This window comes from Athene noctua, chromosome 7 (assembly GCF_965140245.1).
Source record: "Athene noctua chromosome 7, bAthNoc1.hap1.1, whole genome shotgun sequence".
In the NCBI taxonomy this organism is placed as follows: Eukaryota; Metazoa; Chordata; class Aves; order Strigiformes; family Strigidae; genus Athene; species Athene noctua.
The window spans coordinates 21,384,137-21,402,078 of NC_134043.1; the positions used below are offsets into that span (position 1 = coordinate 21,384,137).

At 35.2% G+C, this 17,942-nt stretch overlaps 1 protein-coding gene and 1 long non-coding RNA gene across 2 annotated transcripts in view; one reads left to right on the forward strand and one right to left on the reverse strand.

Annotated features, from left to right (window-relative positions):
* LOC141962303 (uncharacterized) overlaps nucleotides 1–3,015 on the forward strand; it is a 29,953-nt gene extending 26,938 nt beyond the window's left edge. Inside the window, exons 2-3 of the long non-coding RNA XR_012633910.1 lie at nucleotides 202–354; nucleotides 2,794–3,015. This is a non-coding gene — a long non-coding RNA (uncharacterized LOC141962303). The remainder of the gene's footprint in view (nucleotides 1–201; nucleotides 355–2,793) is intronic.
* A 3,395-nt stretch (nucleotides 3,016–6,410) lies between these two features.
* The window catches only part of LOC141962302 (sodium channel protein type 2 subunit alpha-like), a 76,492-nt gene continuing 64,960 nt past the window's right edge, over nucleotides 6,411–17,942 (reverse strand). Inside the window, exons 21-27 of the mRNA XM_074910268.1 lie at nucleotides 16,343–16,465; nucleotides 15,794–16,075; nucleotides 13,285–13,338; nucleotides 12,365–12,502; nucleotides 9,445–9,549; nucleotides 8,802–9,072; nucleotides 6,411–8,445 (exon numbers count right to left, since the gene is read on the reverse strand). Coding sequence (XP_074766369.1) covers nucleotides 7,262–8,445; nucleotides 8,802–9,072; nucleotides 9,445–9,549; nucleotides 12,365–12,502; nucleotides 13,285–13,338; nucleotides 15,794–16,075; nucleotides 16,343–16,465 — 2,157 coding nt within the window. The 3' untranslated portion in view covers nucleotides 6,411–7,261. The remainder of the gene's footprint in view (nucleotides 8,446–8,801; nucleotides 9,073–9,444; nucleotides 9,550–12,364; nucleotides 12,503–13,284; nucleotides 13,339–15,793; nucleotides 16,076–16,342; nucleotides 16,466–17,942) is intronic.

The window sequence follows — 17,942 nt, forward strand, 5'->3', positions numbered from 1 at the left end:
TTTTATTTAGACTACAGAGCTAGAAACAAGGAGATATATTTTTCTTTTAGGAAATCTGTTACTGGAAAATGGTTAAGTTGGTATGGGTTACATTTAAATTCCATGCAAAGCTGTTGTACAATACTAATTTTTTTTCAGTACTTTTCAATCTGGACCTAATATCTGAAGTGGCTATACTGAAATTTTTTTTTTCTTTTTTAGGTATAATCAAAAACATATGGCCATTGCTGCTGACATGGCATACTATGGATACTACTTACCTGGTTTTCCGTGAAAATTCCACAAGTATTCTTCCATAAGAACAATGGTAAAAATGGAGTCAGAGCTTGCAGACTAAACACAGCTCTGAAGAAGGTATTTTTTTCCACACCATCTATATGGGGGAATACTGAGGAAACCTTTCAGATTCAGTTCCTTTGACTTAGCAGCCTAGAAACTCTGAAAAGCTAAGAAATTGCACAAGAGAGTGTTTATTGGACAATATCATGTTGACAAGGTTAAGAAGGCCTGCAAAATCAACCTTTCCCTGTCCTCCAGACAGTCAAAAATATTTTATCTTACTTCATCATGAAGTTTTAAAAGGAGCTCATTTAGACCACTTCAGTCTGAATTATCATGTAAAATCTTCACGTCATGGAATGGAATTGATAGTGGAATAGGGAAAGAGAAGGTGGAGCATGAGTAGGTACATACAGTAGGTACATACAGAAGATAGACGTGAGTAGGCAATACAGAAAAGTTAAGGCTGCATGCCCTCTTATTATATCTTTTCCCCTTTTTCTTAAGAAAATTGAGATTTTTACACTCTAAAGTGATTTAAGAAGTTTAGATTATAATAATAGACATGAATAAATAGGGTACATACACATAGAAAAATTTTGGATATTAACAGAGGTGGGAAGTATTTCTTGATCCTAGGTTTTAGTATGTAGTTTTTTCTCTCATCACAGAAACAAAACAGATTCACTTGTGCCAAGACAACCATTTCTAATCATACTCTGCTGCAGATTTTTCTCACTGCCATGTTCTTTGGTACAATCTTTTAGAGTGCATCAATTTCCAATTAACGTCTGCAAAAGATATTATATTAATAACATTTTAGTAATATCTGCACTGTAATTTCCTGTCATCAGTTCTTCTATACAGCTTTTGAAATTTCCTGTGTTTGAAGCTCTCTTTATACAGGGTAGAATTCAACTGTGAAATAAAGGCTTTGATCCTAAAATACAAGTAGAAAAATCACGTTAACATTTTATTACGTTTTCTTCGTATATGCCATTATTTACTATCCTTCCAAGACAAAAATTCTTCACTTCCTTGCTCTTTTAATTTTCATACAAAAGTAACAGAATTCTAAAAGATTGTTGCAACATGGCAAATAAATGAAATTTCAAGTAAATGTTTTTCAAATAAATGAGAAAACAAGAGCAATAAAGCAGGTGAGTTCACAATGCTCTTGAGCATCACTCCCAAAATATCTTTTCTTGGATGTACACACAGCTCTGGAGATAGGCTATTAGGAGGCTGCATTTATCTTCCCACCTATTCACCACCATATAAATCACATCCAATTTCCAGTCTTACACAGTTATAGAGCACGAGCAGCTGCTTTCCATCTATATAAATAAATATATTAGTATTTGCAGCAACGCTACGTGAATCTCTATATATCACATTTGACAGCCATCAAGGCCATCAAGAAGTAAAGACAAGAGAAAGGTTACAAGGATTCACAATGCCTGAAGAGAGAGCATTTTAATTTTTTGCCTGCCTGAGACCATGAACATGATCATCACTGGCATAATCTAGTTTGCCTCATGCGGTGGATGCAGATGCACTTTTTACTAAACATTATATACAAATATTAATGCAAGTATTGCTGTAGAATATGGGCATAAAGCTACTGTATAGTTTGGCAATCAGAAAGTACCACATGACAGTGGTTGCTATGGTATCTGCAAGCATAACATTTTTATAAAGCACTACTGCAAGTAGCAATACAGCATGGAATTCTCCGACCATTTTTGAATATGAATGTTACATATACTACTTTGAAAATGAAAACAGTTTATTAGATTCTGTTTCAGGTATACATTTTCTGAAAAACATATTGTGCTGTTTTTTTAATCAGCTGTCAGATTCCACAAAGATTATTATCAAAACTGCTGTTAGAGAAAGTAACATGCTTTTAAGACAATAGAAAATGCAAGTGCAGAGCATGTCAGGCACTGCTGGTTTTGATTGTTATAAATTGTTTATGAAGCGTCATTTCTTATTTTCATCAAAAGCTTTTCTTGCAGCAGAGATCATGTGTGCTTCAGCATGCAATTTTCCCTCTCTGGAGAGAAATGCGCCGCAGTTTACTTTGCTTGGGTTACACTGCAGTATTTATTTTTTTTTTAGGCAAGCACTAGGATGTGTCTGTTTCACTGTGCAACAGCTCCCACTAATCAGCAAGGAAAAATAAAATATGCTAAGTTACAAAGGCTGCATGCTGTATCACACAGACAAAACCTTGCTCTACTCAGGGAACAAAAGATACCATCCCCCACTGAAAATGATGTTGCTAATGCAGAGGTTTGGGAGCCATTAAATATTCCTACACAGCAGATTTTTCAGATTATTTCTCCTAATGCATTATAAAGCTAGATAAGCCTTTCTGAATATACACTATAGAATGAGTATCATCAGAATTTTCTACATCAAAAAAACCCCATTGCATTTTTAATAAGGCTTCATGTTATTTATGACTGCTACAAAAATGAGAGATACTTTAATATGTGATTCTTTTAGAAGGTTGGGGCTGTTTCATATGTGCACCCTGGAATTGAATAATGCCTATTAATAAAAGCAAGGCTAAATCTATCTGAGGAATTCCCCAGTGCATCAACACCCTTCAGCTATATTTTCATAAGCTCAGGTAAGTGTGACAGTTCTTAACCAATGTGGCATCAGCTCTGGGTATAGGGCTACATGCCCTGCAGGGTACAGAACTTAAATGAAAAAACTCCTGGTCCAGCCAAAAAAGTGTTATCAAGAAAGCTATCTTTACACGACAAGCCACATTATCATGTTGTAGCTTCATTAGTTCACTAGAACAAAACAATTATAAAATCTATACATTCTCTGGAATGCTATAAGCTATCCCCTGCGCAGGTGACTGCAATTTGTATTTTTTTTATGCTTTCTGTGGCTGAAGACACCCGGTGCAGTACCGTGATCACTGGGCAGGTGTTTGTGCCCTCTACTGCCTGCAGTCAGGCTTCACAGTTTTTTATAAAATTATGCTGCTAACAGCTAGAGAGATGCTTTTTTACTGAATCTGATTTATGTTAGTCAGCAACATAAATTTCTGCTCAAAAATAATACAAACACCACCCTGAACATGTTTCAGGCCTCTTTACAAAAAAAGTGAATGAGCAATACCATCTCTTCCCCTTGCCTTTTTTCCCTTTTATATTTTTACAAGTAATTTTGCATGCTGGATGCAGAAGTCTTTGAAGTGAAATAGTTTTGTTATGGAGCTGAGCAAGGTCAAGATTTTAAAAAACCAGAACATTTCCCCTTTTATGTCCTAATTTAGTGTCTGTTTGTTGAGGTGGGGGGGAGGTGTTGATGGCACCTTCACAAAATAAAATACACTTGCATTCCTGGATTGTTAAGAGAGTCAATTGTGTCTTCCATAAAGACAAGTAACTTCCAGGTGTACTGGAGTAATTTCAAAGAAATATAAAAGGATACAAATTTATTCAAAAAGATACACTTAAAATCTGCAAATATATTACTCCTTACTCCTTTTGCAAAGGATCAAAAAGTTTAGAATTTGATTCAACAAAAACAGAGAGTGACTTCAGTTGGATTATGGTTTCAATAAACATAACTTTAATGATAGAATTTTTACAGGATAAAATTATTTCATAAATGACCTCATATGCTCCTGCACACTACCAAGTTTGTAAAAACTATTACGTGCATATTTCACGCTTATTCCACATGGAACTTTTAACTCCCTACCTCTCCAGCACTGACTTAAAACAATTTTGTTCTTTAAACAGCAATTCAAGAGTATTACCAAGATTTGTTAAAGCATTTACATTATTAATTTGAGTAATTACTGTTAACAGCTAAGATATGAAGAACAATAACTATTCTGGATTAAGAAAAAAAGGGTTTTAATTCAAATCAGATACAGTTAGTAAAAGCATACACCTTGTTTTTCCTGTTAGCTATACTGGCCCAAGTATAAGCAGCTACTCTTCACACCAGAAATGAGAATGGAAAAAAATGCATTAATTACTCCAGCCAGAGGTCCACCTGCACACACCCTGCCACCTGTATGGAGTAACCTCTTGCCAGGGACCATGCCGGTTAGGGTCTGTAAAGGCACCAGTTGCCTGAAAAGAACTGTGGGGTGGCTATTAACACCTCTAACAAGGTCTTTTTCCCTTCTCTTGGCAAGCATGGATTTCTTGACAGGGAATGGGATTAAAGTGACTCTTATCCCCTCTGTTGGGCCATTTTGGTGAGAATTCCTAGACCAGCCAACCCAGGGTGAGCAGTGTCTCCTGGATCTCAGCAAGAATGTGGAGACACCCTTCATTGGACTGGACTTGGCCACCAGAAGACACTACTGGAGCTCCTCCTCAGCAAATCATAAATATCTGACAAAACCCCACATATGGGATTATTTTCTAAATTCTAGAAAAACTTCTCTGGGCAAGAGAACATAATAATTTTTTTTTCATCTAGATGGTGACAAGTTGATATCGATCTAAGTCATAAAGCAACATGTGATCTAGATGTCTAAAACACACTGCCTCATTGCTAAAGGGAATCCCCCTTAATTTTACCAACCATTACCTGTTAATCTGTATAAACTTCATACAATAAAAACACAAAGACTAGAACAATTACATAAAAAGATTATCTTTATTCTTTTGGATTGTTAGCAATGTAGTTATTTTTAGTGAAACAACTTCCTGCATGCAGTTCATCAGTACACTATTAGCCAATAGTTCCTATAAAAGCAGGAGCCCATCTATATTCTAGTTATTTTGTAAGAAATGCAAGGTATTCCACTGTCCATTGCAGAGTTTCAGTACTCATTCTCATGAAGAAAGACTGAATAAGAAATCATATTTAAAGCATTTCTACTGCAGTATGAATCAACAAGAAAAGCAGATAATGTGAGACTAATACTGGGGAAAAGCAATGTTTCCGTGACTAAGATTACCCTGAAAATTGACAGACAGGATTATCATTTCAAAAGAAACTTTTCTATCTTGTTTCACAAAGACCTACCTACTGATCAGAAAAAGAACTGCACTGTCAATTTCTTTTAAAATTATTCCTTATTAAAATGTTTAATATAATTAGCTGAAACTTGCAATTACCAATTCACATTGTATCTTAGGTTCCCCAGCAGTAAAGTGTCACAGGTAGACAGCAGTAACAACATGAAGATATGTGTAGTTTCTTGTAAGTATAAAATGTTATAAAATAAAACTATTTTCAAAATAACAAGAATAGATCAATAGATATATATTATAAAAGGTTTTTTTCTAGACCCACATTTTAAGCAATATATTTATCCTGTGTAGTCTGGTTATTTACTGCATATTTGCTGATTACAAAACTCAAAATAAAATCTATAATAGCAGCAAACTATTGCTTACTGGTATAAGGAATGATGGTCTCGTCGAACAGTTTTTTTCTTTTTACCTCTCACATGTCTTCCCGTCTTAGACTTTAAAAGCTGTAGGATAATAGCAGCAAGCATGCATCAGTTAAAGCTTCCCAATTATGTGGAGTATTGCAGAATATATATTATCTATTGAAATGTCATAAGCTACACTTACTAGGGTACATACGTGATGCAATAAATACAGTACTTAGGCCATTGTCTTTGTTCAAACAGGTACCACTGCATAAAACAATTGATTAAATAATAGATGATATTTTACTTACTTATATAGTGTTAGCCTTGATGATAAAAAAGTCATCTAATCCACAATGCAGGACAAAGCTGATTTAAATACATCCTTTTGGTCATCTCAGTTTTCTATAGAAGATTGCATTACTTACAGTGGAAACCTGAATAAAGTGCCATAGGGGGTCAAAACCAACACTGATATACATGTTTTGTGTCTCTAGCACGACCCATCTTTCCAAAGTAAAAGTAGCTACTCTTATATTTAAGTCTTAAGACTTACATTTCTGAAGTATTAAAGTTTGAAGTATATATTAAGGTACTATTTGTCCCAAAAGTTAATTTGCTATCAATTTATACACATAGCTTTGATTATTGTTTTAAGTGGGACATATTCATGTGAAATGAGAAGTGTAGGAACAGATTTTTGGAATAAAGTATGGAAGCTACTCATGAAATTACAGGGTCTACAGTTAAAAAAAAAGATTTTTTAAATTTCAGTAATTCCCTGTAGGCACAACTTGGCATTTGTAGCTTTTCTGTGAAAAGAAGTTGTGTATGTAGCATCATTTATTTAAAACACTGTATCTGAAATGTCCTGTATAATAAATAAAGAAATAATTAAAATATTAAACGTAAGTACAATAAAACCAAGAGACTAAACTACCAACCACTTTTCTGTGAAAATTATTCCTTTGCTTTGTTTTCTGATAAATTCTCTATCTATACTTGTTCTTTTTTATAATTTACTGTTGATTTGATCTAGATTCTGAGGTTCGGTAATCTAAACAGAAAACCAGGATTCCAGAAGTGACTTGCAGAGAATTATATCAACATTATGGTGACATAATATCATATTCCTGACATTTGTGTTTTTCTGCAAGAGTATTTAGTTTTTTTCTTAGCAGAGCCAAATTACAAATAGCCGTATTTGAATTAAAGCAAACAATATAATGAAAAAAATTAACACACATAGAACATACATACATGAAATGTACACATTAAATAAACTTGTTCCACAAAAATACAGATTTATTAGGACTGGTCATTTTGCACTCCATTAAGGGTTCCTACAGTCCAAGTAGAAATTTTGTGTCTACTCTCCATCTGGTTCCAGCTGATAATAAAAACTGTTCTGCAAGGTATTTTCCCTTTTACAGACTGAGAGTTTGCTAGTGAAGGGCCATCGTCCTGGTACAGGCACTGACTGCAACAGTGGGTAAATATGTAAAAACTTGTAATTTTGGCATAATCCTCCAGTAAGAGTGCTATTGATAAAAATGTCATCTTCTCAGACTTGTGAACATTCGTCATGAACAACCTCTTTGTCTTTTACTTTTTATTTGGTTTTCTGTCTTTCCCCTTGTCTTCTTTTTCTGATTTGTCATCTTCATATTTTTCTTTTTCTGGTTTTGTTACACTATCATAAGAAGGAGGAGAAGCAGTGGATGAAGACATATCCATTTTCTCTGGAGGTGAGTTTTCACTTAACTTACCAATAATAATATCTTTTTTGCTAAGCAGATCGACCCCATCCTTCCGATACATAAACGAAAGTTTCTTTACTGACTGTCTTAAAAGATGACGTCTGTAAGCACGCTGAATGATAGTAGCGGACACTTCCTCCTGTTTTCGTTTCAGTGTAGTTGTAATTGGTTCGTAGGAGACTTTAGAAGGATTGGCTGCCATGAACCTATCTTCCATCTGTATTCTGAGGGCATCCATCTCATCACTTTCCCCCAAAACACGCTTTGTGAAAGCAAACAAGATGTCAAGGCAGTGAATTCTGTCACCGCTTACCATGGGCAGATCCATTGCAATAAGCTGAATTGTGTTTGGTTTTGGCATATTAAGAGGAGGATCCAGAGAAGCTGCAAAATCAGACAATTTGCTATATTCTATGAATTGTGTTGCATCGGGATCGTATTTTTCCCAAACCTCATAGAACATCTCAAAGTCATCCTCACTCAAGGGTTCCGCACTCTCTTCAGTAGCAACACTGAAGTTCTCCAAAATCACAGCAATGTACATGTTCACCACTACCAGAAACGATATGATAATGTAGCTGACAAAGAAGAAAATCCCAACAGAAGGGTTGCCGCAGTCGCCTTTCACAGAGCTCCCTGGGTGAGTTTTGTTAGGGTTACAGTCTGGATCCCCACTGTTAAGAATTGGGTCTAACAAACCATCCCAGCCTGCAGATGTGGTAATCTGGAACAGGCAGATCATGCTGTTGCCAAACGTTTCAAAGTTGAACATGTCATCTATACCAGCTTCCCTCTTAACATAGGCAAAGTTGGACATGCCAAATATCGCATAGATAAACATGACCAGGAAGAGCAGCAGGCCAATGTTGAACAAAGCAGGGAGAGACATCATCAAAGCAAAAAGCAGAGTGCGGATTCCCTTAGCGCCTTTAATGAGACGCAGGATTCGACCGATTCTGGCAAGTCGTACCACTCTGAACAAAGTGGGGGATACGAAGTACTTCTCAATCACCTTAGCTAGAAACATACCTGTGAAACATAAAATTAAAAGGGTAACATTTTATCACATTACATATTCCACAACAAATTATGAATAAAGAACAACTCTATCTGTGGAATTAGCAGAAATTATAATTGGAGATAAAAATTTATCTGCTATAAGTAATTTTAGCTTTTTTGCCAGCACTCTTAGGAAAAAAAAAAAAAAGTATTAAAATTGATAAAAAATTATTAAGAATGTTACTACTCTAAAGTATGCTTTTATTTTCCTAAATAATCAGAATGAGTTAAAATTAAGTATTTCCTCTAATCTGCAAAATTTGACAGAGATAAAGCATTTAGTACCGGTCTTACTATAGTTCATTTTGAATATAAGAATTTCTTACCTACTATTGAAAGAATAACAACAACAAAATCAAAAATATTCCAACCAATGGTGAAGTAATAATAACGGAGCGAGAACAGTTTGAAGACACATTCTCCAGTGAAAAGGACAACAAAGACCAAATTAATCCAGTATAAAATATTTTGCATCAGTACACTCTGGTCATCTGTTTCTATCATCATGGTGACCATATTAAGACAGATGAGAACCATAATGGTGATGTCAAATCCTTGCTTTGTTACGATATCAAACACCAGACCTTGCAATTTGTTCTGAGGGGAGAAAAAAGAAAAGGTCATAGTATCTTGTAAGTAACGAACATTGTTTTCCTCCCTCCCATTTCCTTCTTCCTCCCTCATAATATACAACCAAGTAAAAGGCTGAAAAATAAAAGAAAAGCATTCAGTTTTCCCCTCAAAACCCAATAGTTTCTATTTCTTCAGATTCTTTGATTCCCTACTTCATCAGGTATGACAAATATGAGAAATTTTTCTTGAGGAATAGAAATACATACAAGTTTTAATTCAGAATGAAGGGCTAACTTGAATGAGACCTAAACCATTTCAGAGTTAAGGAAGAAATTTTTGGTAATGTCCTGCTGCAATTTTTTCCCAAGTGTAGGTGATAAAAATACGCATTCTTACTGCTGGTCTAGGTATAGGTTTTTGTGGTTTCTTGGATCCCAGCTTCTTCATTGCATTGTAGTATTTCTTTTGTTCTTCTGTCATGAAAATGTCTTGACCTCCAAGGTAAAGTAATAAAACCAGAACTGATTACAGTCAAACCCTTAAATCCATTAATTTGCAGCATTGCAGAACATGTTTTTCTATGAATGATATATTCATTCTTACAGATTCTTATCAAAAGAAAAATACAGTGATTATATCAAAGTTTGTTAAAATATCTGGCAAGTCTTGATGGAAAAATAAAACAAATTAAGTAACAGAGGAAAACCCCCAAAACTTCGATCTGTTATTAAAAAAACCCCATACCTGATTAATTCAATTAAATATGTACAAAAAACCCCGTGTGAAACGTGCATTCCATAGATACTTATAAATCTAACATCATGAACTCCACACTGTAAATCAATCAACCAGAAATAAAAAAACCTTCAAAGGTAGAAAGATACACTGAGAGCTGATATGCCTTCAAGGAAATAATATCAGGAACAAGAAATTACTGATGCTAGTTTTCAGGATGCATGTTTTATCATTTGAGTACAGGTATCTCAGTTCAGATGTTCTATTGTCACAATAATACTTTGACAGTGTATATGACGCTTGATCATTTCCCTACATCATTCAGAGATCATCAGAAGCATGGGCGTATTCTGAGGTTTCCTGCCTGAATTAAAGGACAACAGTCTGAGTAAGAAGATATCTAGACTGGTGTGTTATGGATATTCCACATGTGGAAACACTTGCCAGAAATACAATTTATGTTGACAAGTAAGTTTTTTTTTTTCTCTCATGCATCGGTTTGTAAGTACATTCCAGGCATGCACAATGCCAAAGCAGTGGCATTTAGAAATGAATTTCGGTCTCCCAGGTGATACTGTGACTTTGTCAAATGCAGTGTCAATCTTATTGAGAAAGTAATGATGAATCTGAATGAAGTTGTGTTTGAGTTTTTCAGCTGTGGCTACATATAAACATGAAGATTTAGAAGTTAAAAGAGATCCTGTTTAGCATGCTGTCTCACTGATGTAATGGCTATCAAGAGTGAACAAGTTGTCTTTGTCTCAGTGTGCTGTCCATAGGAAGCACAGCAGTCTTAAGATGAGATATATCCTATATGCCTTTGAGGACTCTAACAGTTAAGAAACAGTCAGCTATTGGAACTTTTTTTTCCTCATAGGAACTACTGTAATGAGAGTAGGATGCACACAGGGACCAAAGACATGAACACAGTGTAACTGTACAGAAACGGTATATTGCAACAAGGTCTTTCCCATTCATATCCCAACAATATTGCCCAAAATGGAGAGATCTCAGTGATGTGAAGGCAGAACAAAGACAAGAAAAATACTGCTGGGTAGCCATGCACTATGTGATCTGCACAATTTTATGAGCATGGGTGCATCTATAAATTCAAAAGACAGGCAACTAATGTTTGCTAATTTGCTATATGAAACTGAAGAATAGCATGTAGATAGAACTTTCCCCAGACTAATTGTTGTCCTTTGTGATATTGGCAGTATTTTTTCTTTCTTGGTGACAGTTACAGCAGCTACAAATGTACAAGAGGTGTATACCACACAGCCAGAAAAAGCCCTTTAGCAGGAACGTTTCTCTGCCTTCTGAGTCATAATGACTACAGTAGACAGTGTCTGCCAAGTGAATTTATAATCACCTCATTACTAAGGTCACTTTGTTACATACAGACTGCTAAAAATGCCAATAGCACGTATATAACCGTAGTCTTCCTCTCCAAGGATAAGAGGCTGAACCACCTTCCTCTTAAGCACTGGAAGTCCCTGATGTTTATCTAATGGAGGTGCAAACATCTTGCAGGATGATGTCATGAGGTTTGGAACCACAAACTCAACCTTTCTATTACGTGGGTCTGCAGATAAGAGACTCAAAGGATCTGAAGAAGCAACATATGAAGTTGCATAGTCCCATCTCAAGTGGAAAGATTTAATGGAAGTTTCCACTGCAGTAAGTGTAGCCATATCTTTTTTCAGTACAATGAAACAAACTTGACAAACCATCTAGAATCACAGAAGAAAAATCACATGAAGAAATTATGTACTGCCTTGGTATTACTGAGCTTTTTTTTTTTTTTTTTTTAAATCAACATTCCGTTATGATTCTTCTCCAAGTGCGTACAGAAAAACAAGACTATTGTAGACCTCATATAGCATTTATAGTTTAAATAGCAAGTAGAATTCAATTTCCCGTCACAGTCTGCATTTTAATCTATTTAAATGCTCCTGGAGCTCTTAATAGAATCCTGTGTTTATCTGAATAATAGAAACAATTTCAGTTGAAAAGAAAGACTACACATTTTCAAATGTCAACAATTTTTTTTCTCCAGTAAATTCACTACTAACTCGAGACAGTTTCCCCACCATCTCAAATCTTACAATACAGAGCAGTAGTTCCAGAATTCAGCTTTACTGTGTTAGTCTCTTCATAACTGAGAAGGCCTTCACAGTACTGCTATACATTACATGTATCAACTTTGATATTTGTAGTTTTGCATATTCTCTTCTTTCCTGTCACCTATTTGCCTGAATTAAGTCATCTGCATTTTCACATAACTTTGTCACAGCTCTGTAAGGGTAAGTGGAAAACAGTACATAACGTTCTGATGTACAACATTATCTTTGGGCATTACGGGGATATGAAGAATACTCAATGTAAATTTAAATTACTTCAAATGCCTTAAAAAGCAAAAGACATTTAATTATGTTGAATAGAATGAAAGGAAACCTTAAAAGTAGACTTCTTTTTTATTCTCCTATGATAAATTTCAGACACTCATATCTATCCTTGTATGCATTTGCTGAATGCTCAATAACAATGAAGTGTTGTGAAAATGAAATGTGATACTTATCTTCTTTTTTTGTTGGTTGAAGTTATCTATGATGACCCCAATGAATAAGTTTAGGGTGAAAAACGATCCAAAGATGATAAAGGCAACAAAGTAAATATACATGTACAGGTTGTCCTCATACTTGGGCTGTTTCCCTGTCTAGAAAACCAGCAATACATCACAAATAACAGTTAAGACAAATTACATAATACCAAGCAGGAACAGAAGTTGCATCCAGCTGGTTAGCAACTTCTTGACAAGCAGGGGAAAACAGCTGTTTTGGAGCACACCCTACACTTGTCTTATCTTTGAACTTCAAGTTTATCTAATTAAAACAGGTGTCTTTACTTGCACACACAGACCTGCCATTCCTCCCCTTTCTGTCTGCCAGTTCCTCTCTAATGACATTTGATGCAGTACCTACTAAATTTGACAAAAATGTGCAAAGCTCAAAAGCAATGCAGTTCCTATGGTCTTTATGCAAATCACGAGCTGAATAGAGGAGAGATGTAAGCAAAGACCAACATTAACAGAAAAACAAGCAAAATTCAGCCATATTAATGTTTGAGATCACCAGTCTGCACCTCTGGGCTAGTTTTTGCAGGTGATGTCACTTGATTATTTGGGCTATTTTTGGAGACACAGGAAAAACTTGTTACCTAATCTCTACAATCTCAGTGACATAAATAAATAGGAAACCAGATATCATTAGTTTTGTTATTTACAGATGACTTATTAAATTAGTAATACTAATATACTGCTGTAATTTTTTAACCTATTAGAAGTATATGCACTTAATACTTTATAGACCATAGATTTATATAGAAAATTTATCAAGGTTTTACATTTTTATTCTTTGAATTTTATTTCAACAGCCATTCAAGAAGGATTACATCAGTTTTGTATCTGTTTTCACTCAGTAAATTTTATATTGCACTCACTTCTCTAGAATCAACCGCAGCGTACATGATGTCCGTCCATCCTTTAAAAGTTGCCTAAAAACAAAGTTCGTTAATATTTTATATCAGAGCTTCAATTCTGTAAACTTTCTCAGTAAAACACTGTCTTCTGCAATATATATTCACCCACAATAATAAAGAGGATTATTTAAAGCCTAGTAAGACATGAGTGGAGTATTCACAGGAAGTAATTTACTGTGGAATACTTCTCCCTAATACTTAAGCACTAAATAAATTCTAAACTTCATGAAAATCCGTATAACCTCTATGTGGGATGAGTTGCAATTAATATCTGAGCATAACAGAAAGAGTGAAATTTTTAAGAGGGCTCTCAGTTCTAACTTTCTGACTACCAAAAAAATGGAGGACAACTCCAAAAAATCAGCCACCATGGGTTGGCATTTTTCAGACAGAATATGCAAATAGTCCTAGAAGAAACTCCAGAAGATAAGTAGTCCCAAGAAATCTTAAGGAAACAATAGAATCATAGAGTGGTTTGGCTTGGAACGGACCTTTAGAGATCATCTAGATCAACTCCTCTGCCCCGGGCAAAGACATTTTTCACTATATCACACAACCAGTGATGGGGCACCCACAACTTCTCTGGGCAGTCTTTTCCAGTGTTTCACCACCCTATCATTAAAAAAAAATATTTTAAATAAATTCTTCCTTATATCCAAACTAAATCTTCCCTCTTTCACTTTAAAACTGTTGCCCCTTGTCCTGTCACTAGACTTTGGGAAAATTTTCTCTCCATCTATAAGGCCCCATTTCATATTGAAAAGCTGCAGTAAGGTCTCCCTGGAGCCTCCTCTTCTTCAGGCTGAACAACTCCAACTCTCTCACTCTTTCTTCATAGTAGAGATGTTTCAGCCCTCTGATCTTTTTCCTGTGCCACTCTAAGAGGTTCGTGTCTTTGTACTGGTGAGCCCTCATGAGAGCTGAGTGGATGAGAAAAATCACCTCCCTCAACCCATTTGCCACACTTTTGATGCTGCCCAGGATATGATTTGCTTTCTGGGCTGCAAGCGCACATTGTTGGCTCATGTCCACTTTTCTGTCCACCAGTATGCCAGGTCCTTCTCTGAAGGGCTGCTCTCAATCCATTCATCCTCCAGTCTGTACTGATACTGGGGATTGCCTTGATCCAGGTGCAGGACCTTGTTGAACTTCATGAGGCTCATATGGGCCCACTTCTCAAGCCTGTCAAGGTCCCTCACAATGGCATCTCATCCCTCTAAGCATATCAACTGCCCTGCTCAGCTTGGTGTCATCTGCAAACTGCTGAGGGTGCACCCACTAATTTTGTCAGTGGTTGGACTATTAAATAGTATTGGTCGCAGAGCAGACCCTTATGAGATACCACTTTTTACTGGTTTCCACTTGGACATTAAGCCACCGACTGTATGCCTTTGGACACAGCCGTCCAGCCGATTCCTTATCCATCTAGTGGGCCTTCCATCAAACTTACTCCTGTGAGCTGTGATATTAAGTAAAAACAAGGTATGAATGGTATGTTTATGGCAAACATTGTATAGCTGAGCCATTCTATGCAACATATGTTGCAAAAGCTAAAAGAACTGCTGTCCTCAACACTTAATTTATGCAATCGACTAGTGCTATTTAGCAATAGCTACTGTTACTCCCTGGAGCAGTCAGATAGTAGCCTGCTAACACAATATTGCTAAATACTACCAGTTGGAGAGTTTTAAAACACAGAATAATTACCAAGTGCTGATGATCACAAATATTTTTCCCAGAAGCAGTTTTTAAACCGAACCCAATTAAGAATGTATGTTTCTGCCCTATTGGCTCCAAATTACAGATGCTGCCTCTGAAAAAGTCTTGTGCTTTGAAATCTAGCACTAGTAAATTCTGCAACTGCTCATCTAGAATTTTAAAAAAAGCCAAAAACTATCTTCAAAAAACCTACTTGACAATAACTTATAATGACTGGAGTGGGACTAGTAAGAATAATAAAAAGGGAAAGAAGAGAAAGAAAAAAGTGAATTTAAAAACTTTTTCTAAATCAATAGTTGGCTCTCTTTTTGTTTGAAGATCAGATGAGCCCTTGAATGTATCTATTTGACTACTATGGCAAAAAACTAAGTCAGCATGCCATAACAGATCAAGCAAATAAAATAAAATTGATCCAAGCTGCCTTGTTGTGGCTTTTTTTTTTTTTTCCTTTTTTTTTTTTTACTAGATACTGTATTTCTGTAGTACTTGGAAAGGTACTAGTGATTGGGTGCCAAAGAACTTTATAACCCTCTGGTAGACATTAGATATTGCTCCTCTTCCAAATGGCCATAACATGTATAAGATATTTACCATAAGCAATATTAAGTAGCTTCACAGAAGACAATTATAAAATCAAATCCCACATCAATTCATATATTAAATATAAATAGCACTGAAAATTATGGAATTAAATGTTACTGCTACAAAACTTAAAGCTGGAAAATTAATTTATCAAAATTTATACACTTACTACTTGAAGCAGAGAAAGATAACCAGCTCCAACATTATCAAAGTTTACTTTCACATTTTTCCACCGAACTTCCACAGCAGTCTTCATAAGAGTTTTACACGCAGTTATATTATTGACTTCCTCTGGTAGAAATTTCTCACCAGTTGTGGTGTTAACACAGTGATAGAACTTGCCAGCAAACAAATTCACTCCCATGATGCTGAAAATTAGCCAGAATGTAAGACAAACCAGAAGTACATTCATAATGGATGGGATTGCTCCAGTAAGAGCATTCACAACCACCTAGTAAATAAACATAGAAAAAAAACTTTTAAAAACAATATGTAAAGCACTAAAAAGATTACTTTTTTCAAATACAGCGAAAGATTTAATGTAAAGTATTTAAATACACTGAAGTAATGCAAATAGAAAAGGAATAACACATGTAATACAATCAAACGTGCATCTGTTGGCCTTGAAAACAGACATGCAGTTCAGTGTTGGTCCACGATTTTATAATTAGGCATGTTTTTATGGATTTGTTGTACACACAGTTTCTTTTTTTCTTACCCTCATGCCTTCAAAGCGTGATAAAGCTCTTAGAGGTCTCAAAGCTCTTAATGTTCGGAGGGATTTAATTGCATTGAGTTCAGAGAAACCAAGGGCATAAGCTACTAGGCTAACCAAGGAGACCTAGATGAAAGAAAACAAAACAAAATAATTCTTTTTTTTTTTTTTTTTTTTTTTAGTATCCTCACAATACAATGTAACGCCTTGAGGAAGAAAACTTTGATCTGGAGATCAGAAAAAAGTTCATAAGGACTGTAAACTTTGAGCAAGAATAAAAAAGAACAAAAAATTTAAAAAATTAATGTTATGTGTAAATTTCAGAACAGTTTAAACAAAAAGAGACTTTAATCTCTGGAATTTTCATCACAGTGATAATTAGAAGAATGCACATCATACCTGTGCAAAATGAAGGGCAATTTGGATAAAAATAATTTGAATAAAAGCTCATCCTCCCAATAAACAGACAAAGCCTGAAATGTACTGAAACCTTAATCCCATTCGACATGACATGTTACAGCACTAAACAGTGCCCTACTACAGTTGCGTTATTACAGTCATGACAAAAGGTGAGCCAGCAGCACTTACTTCTGCAAATTCGCACTTAGAACAATTCACATAACAGCAGATACATTAATAACTAGTAATTCATATTGCCTGCAGATGATGACAGACTTGGAAGTGGTATACACTCAGTCAGACAGGACTCTGACATGCATCTCTTCTAACCATACAACAGACACAAGGAAATACTAATGTCAATACAATTACCTAAAAGCAATGCACTCAAATGCATAGAACAGTAGACAGCACTTTCCTGGGAAGTGGAGTTATGACAGAATTAATTTAATTGTGAGCTATGGCTTGTTGCCTCTTCAGACTACTACAATCTGGATATTTAAAAATCATAATATCAAATACCAGAAGAAAATCTATGTTCACCTCCATGTGGCAGAGAGCAGTTTCTGGTTTTTGAAGTTCAAAACTGAAGTTCAAAATTCTAAGTCCAAGAATGATCAAGGAGCTGGCAGATGTGTTTTAGAGTTATTTGCCTTAGAGTACTGAAATGGGTTAAGTAATGGCACATTATAGAATACACAAACAAGGAGAAAACGGCTAAATTTTTATGTCTTTTAAACAACATGCAGTGCTTTAATAAAATCAAGGGTGATTTAAAAAAATTTAAAAATCAAGATGCAATATTTTTTGTAAACCACACAAATTAGATAAAATTAACCTAGGGATCTTAGTATCTGTGCAATATATGAAATATAGTCAATGATCACTACAACGCTTTATCATGGATGACTATATACCTATATTTATGAAATAACCCATCTAAAACTTTAGATAATTCAGTTGCTGAAGTAATTATAAGTAGGCCACATAGTTCAGGAGAAGAAAATTTCATTTAAAATAGGAAAAAAGAAAACTAGAAGATACAGAAAAAGAACACATTCACTGAGTGGAATGACCTTTGTTTATGCCACCAATCTGATTTTGTATACAAACTCAACTATAATACTCAAGTTTCAGAAGACTGTGCCTTCTTTAAATTCAAATCCTAGACAAACATTTAGCATAGAAATCACTAATCTGTATG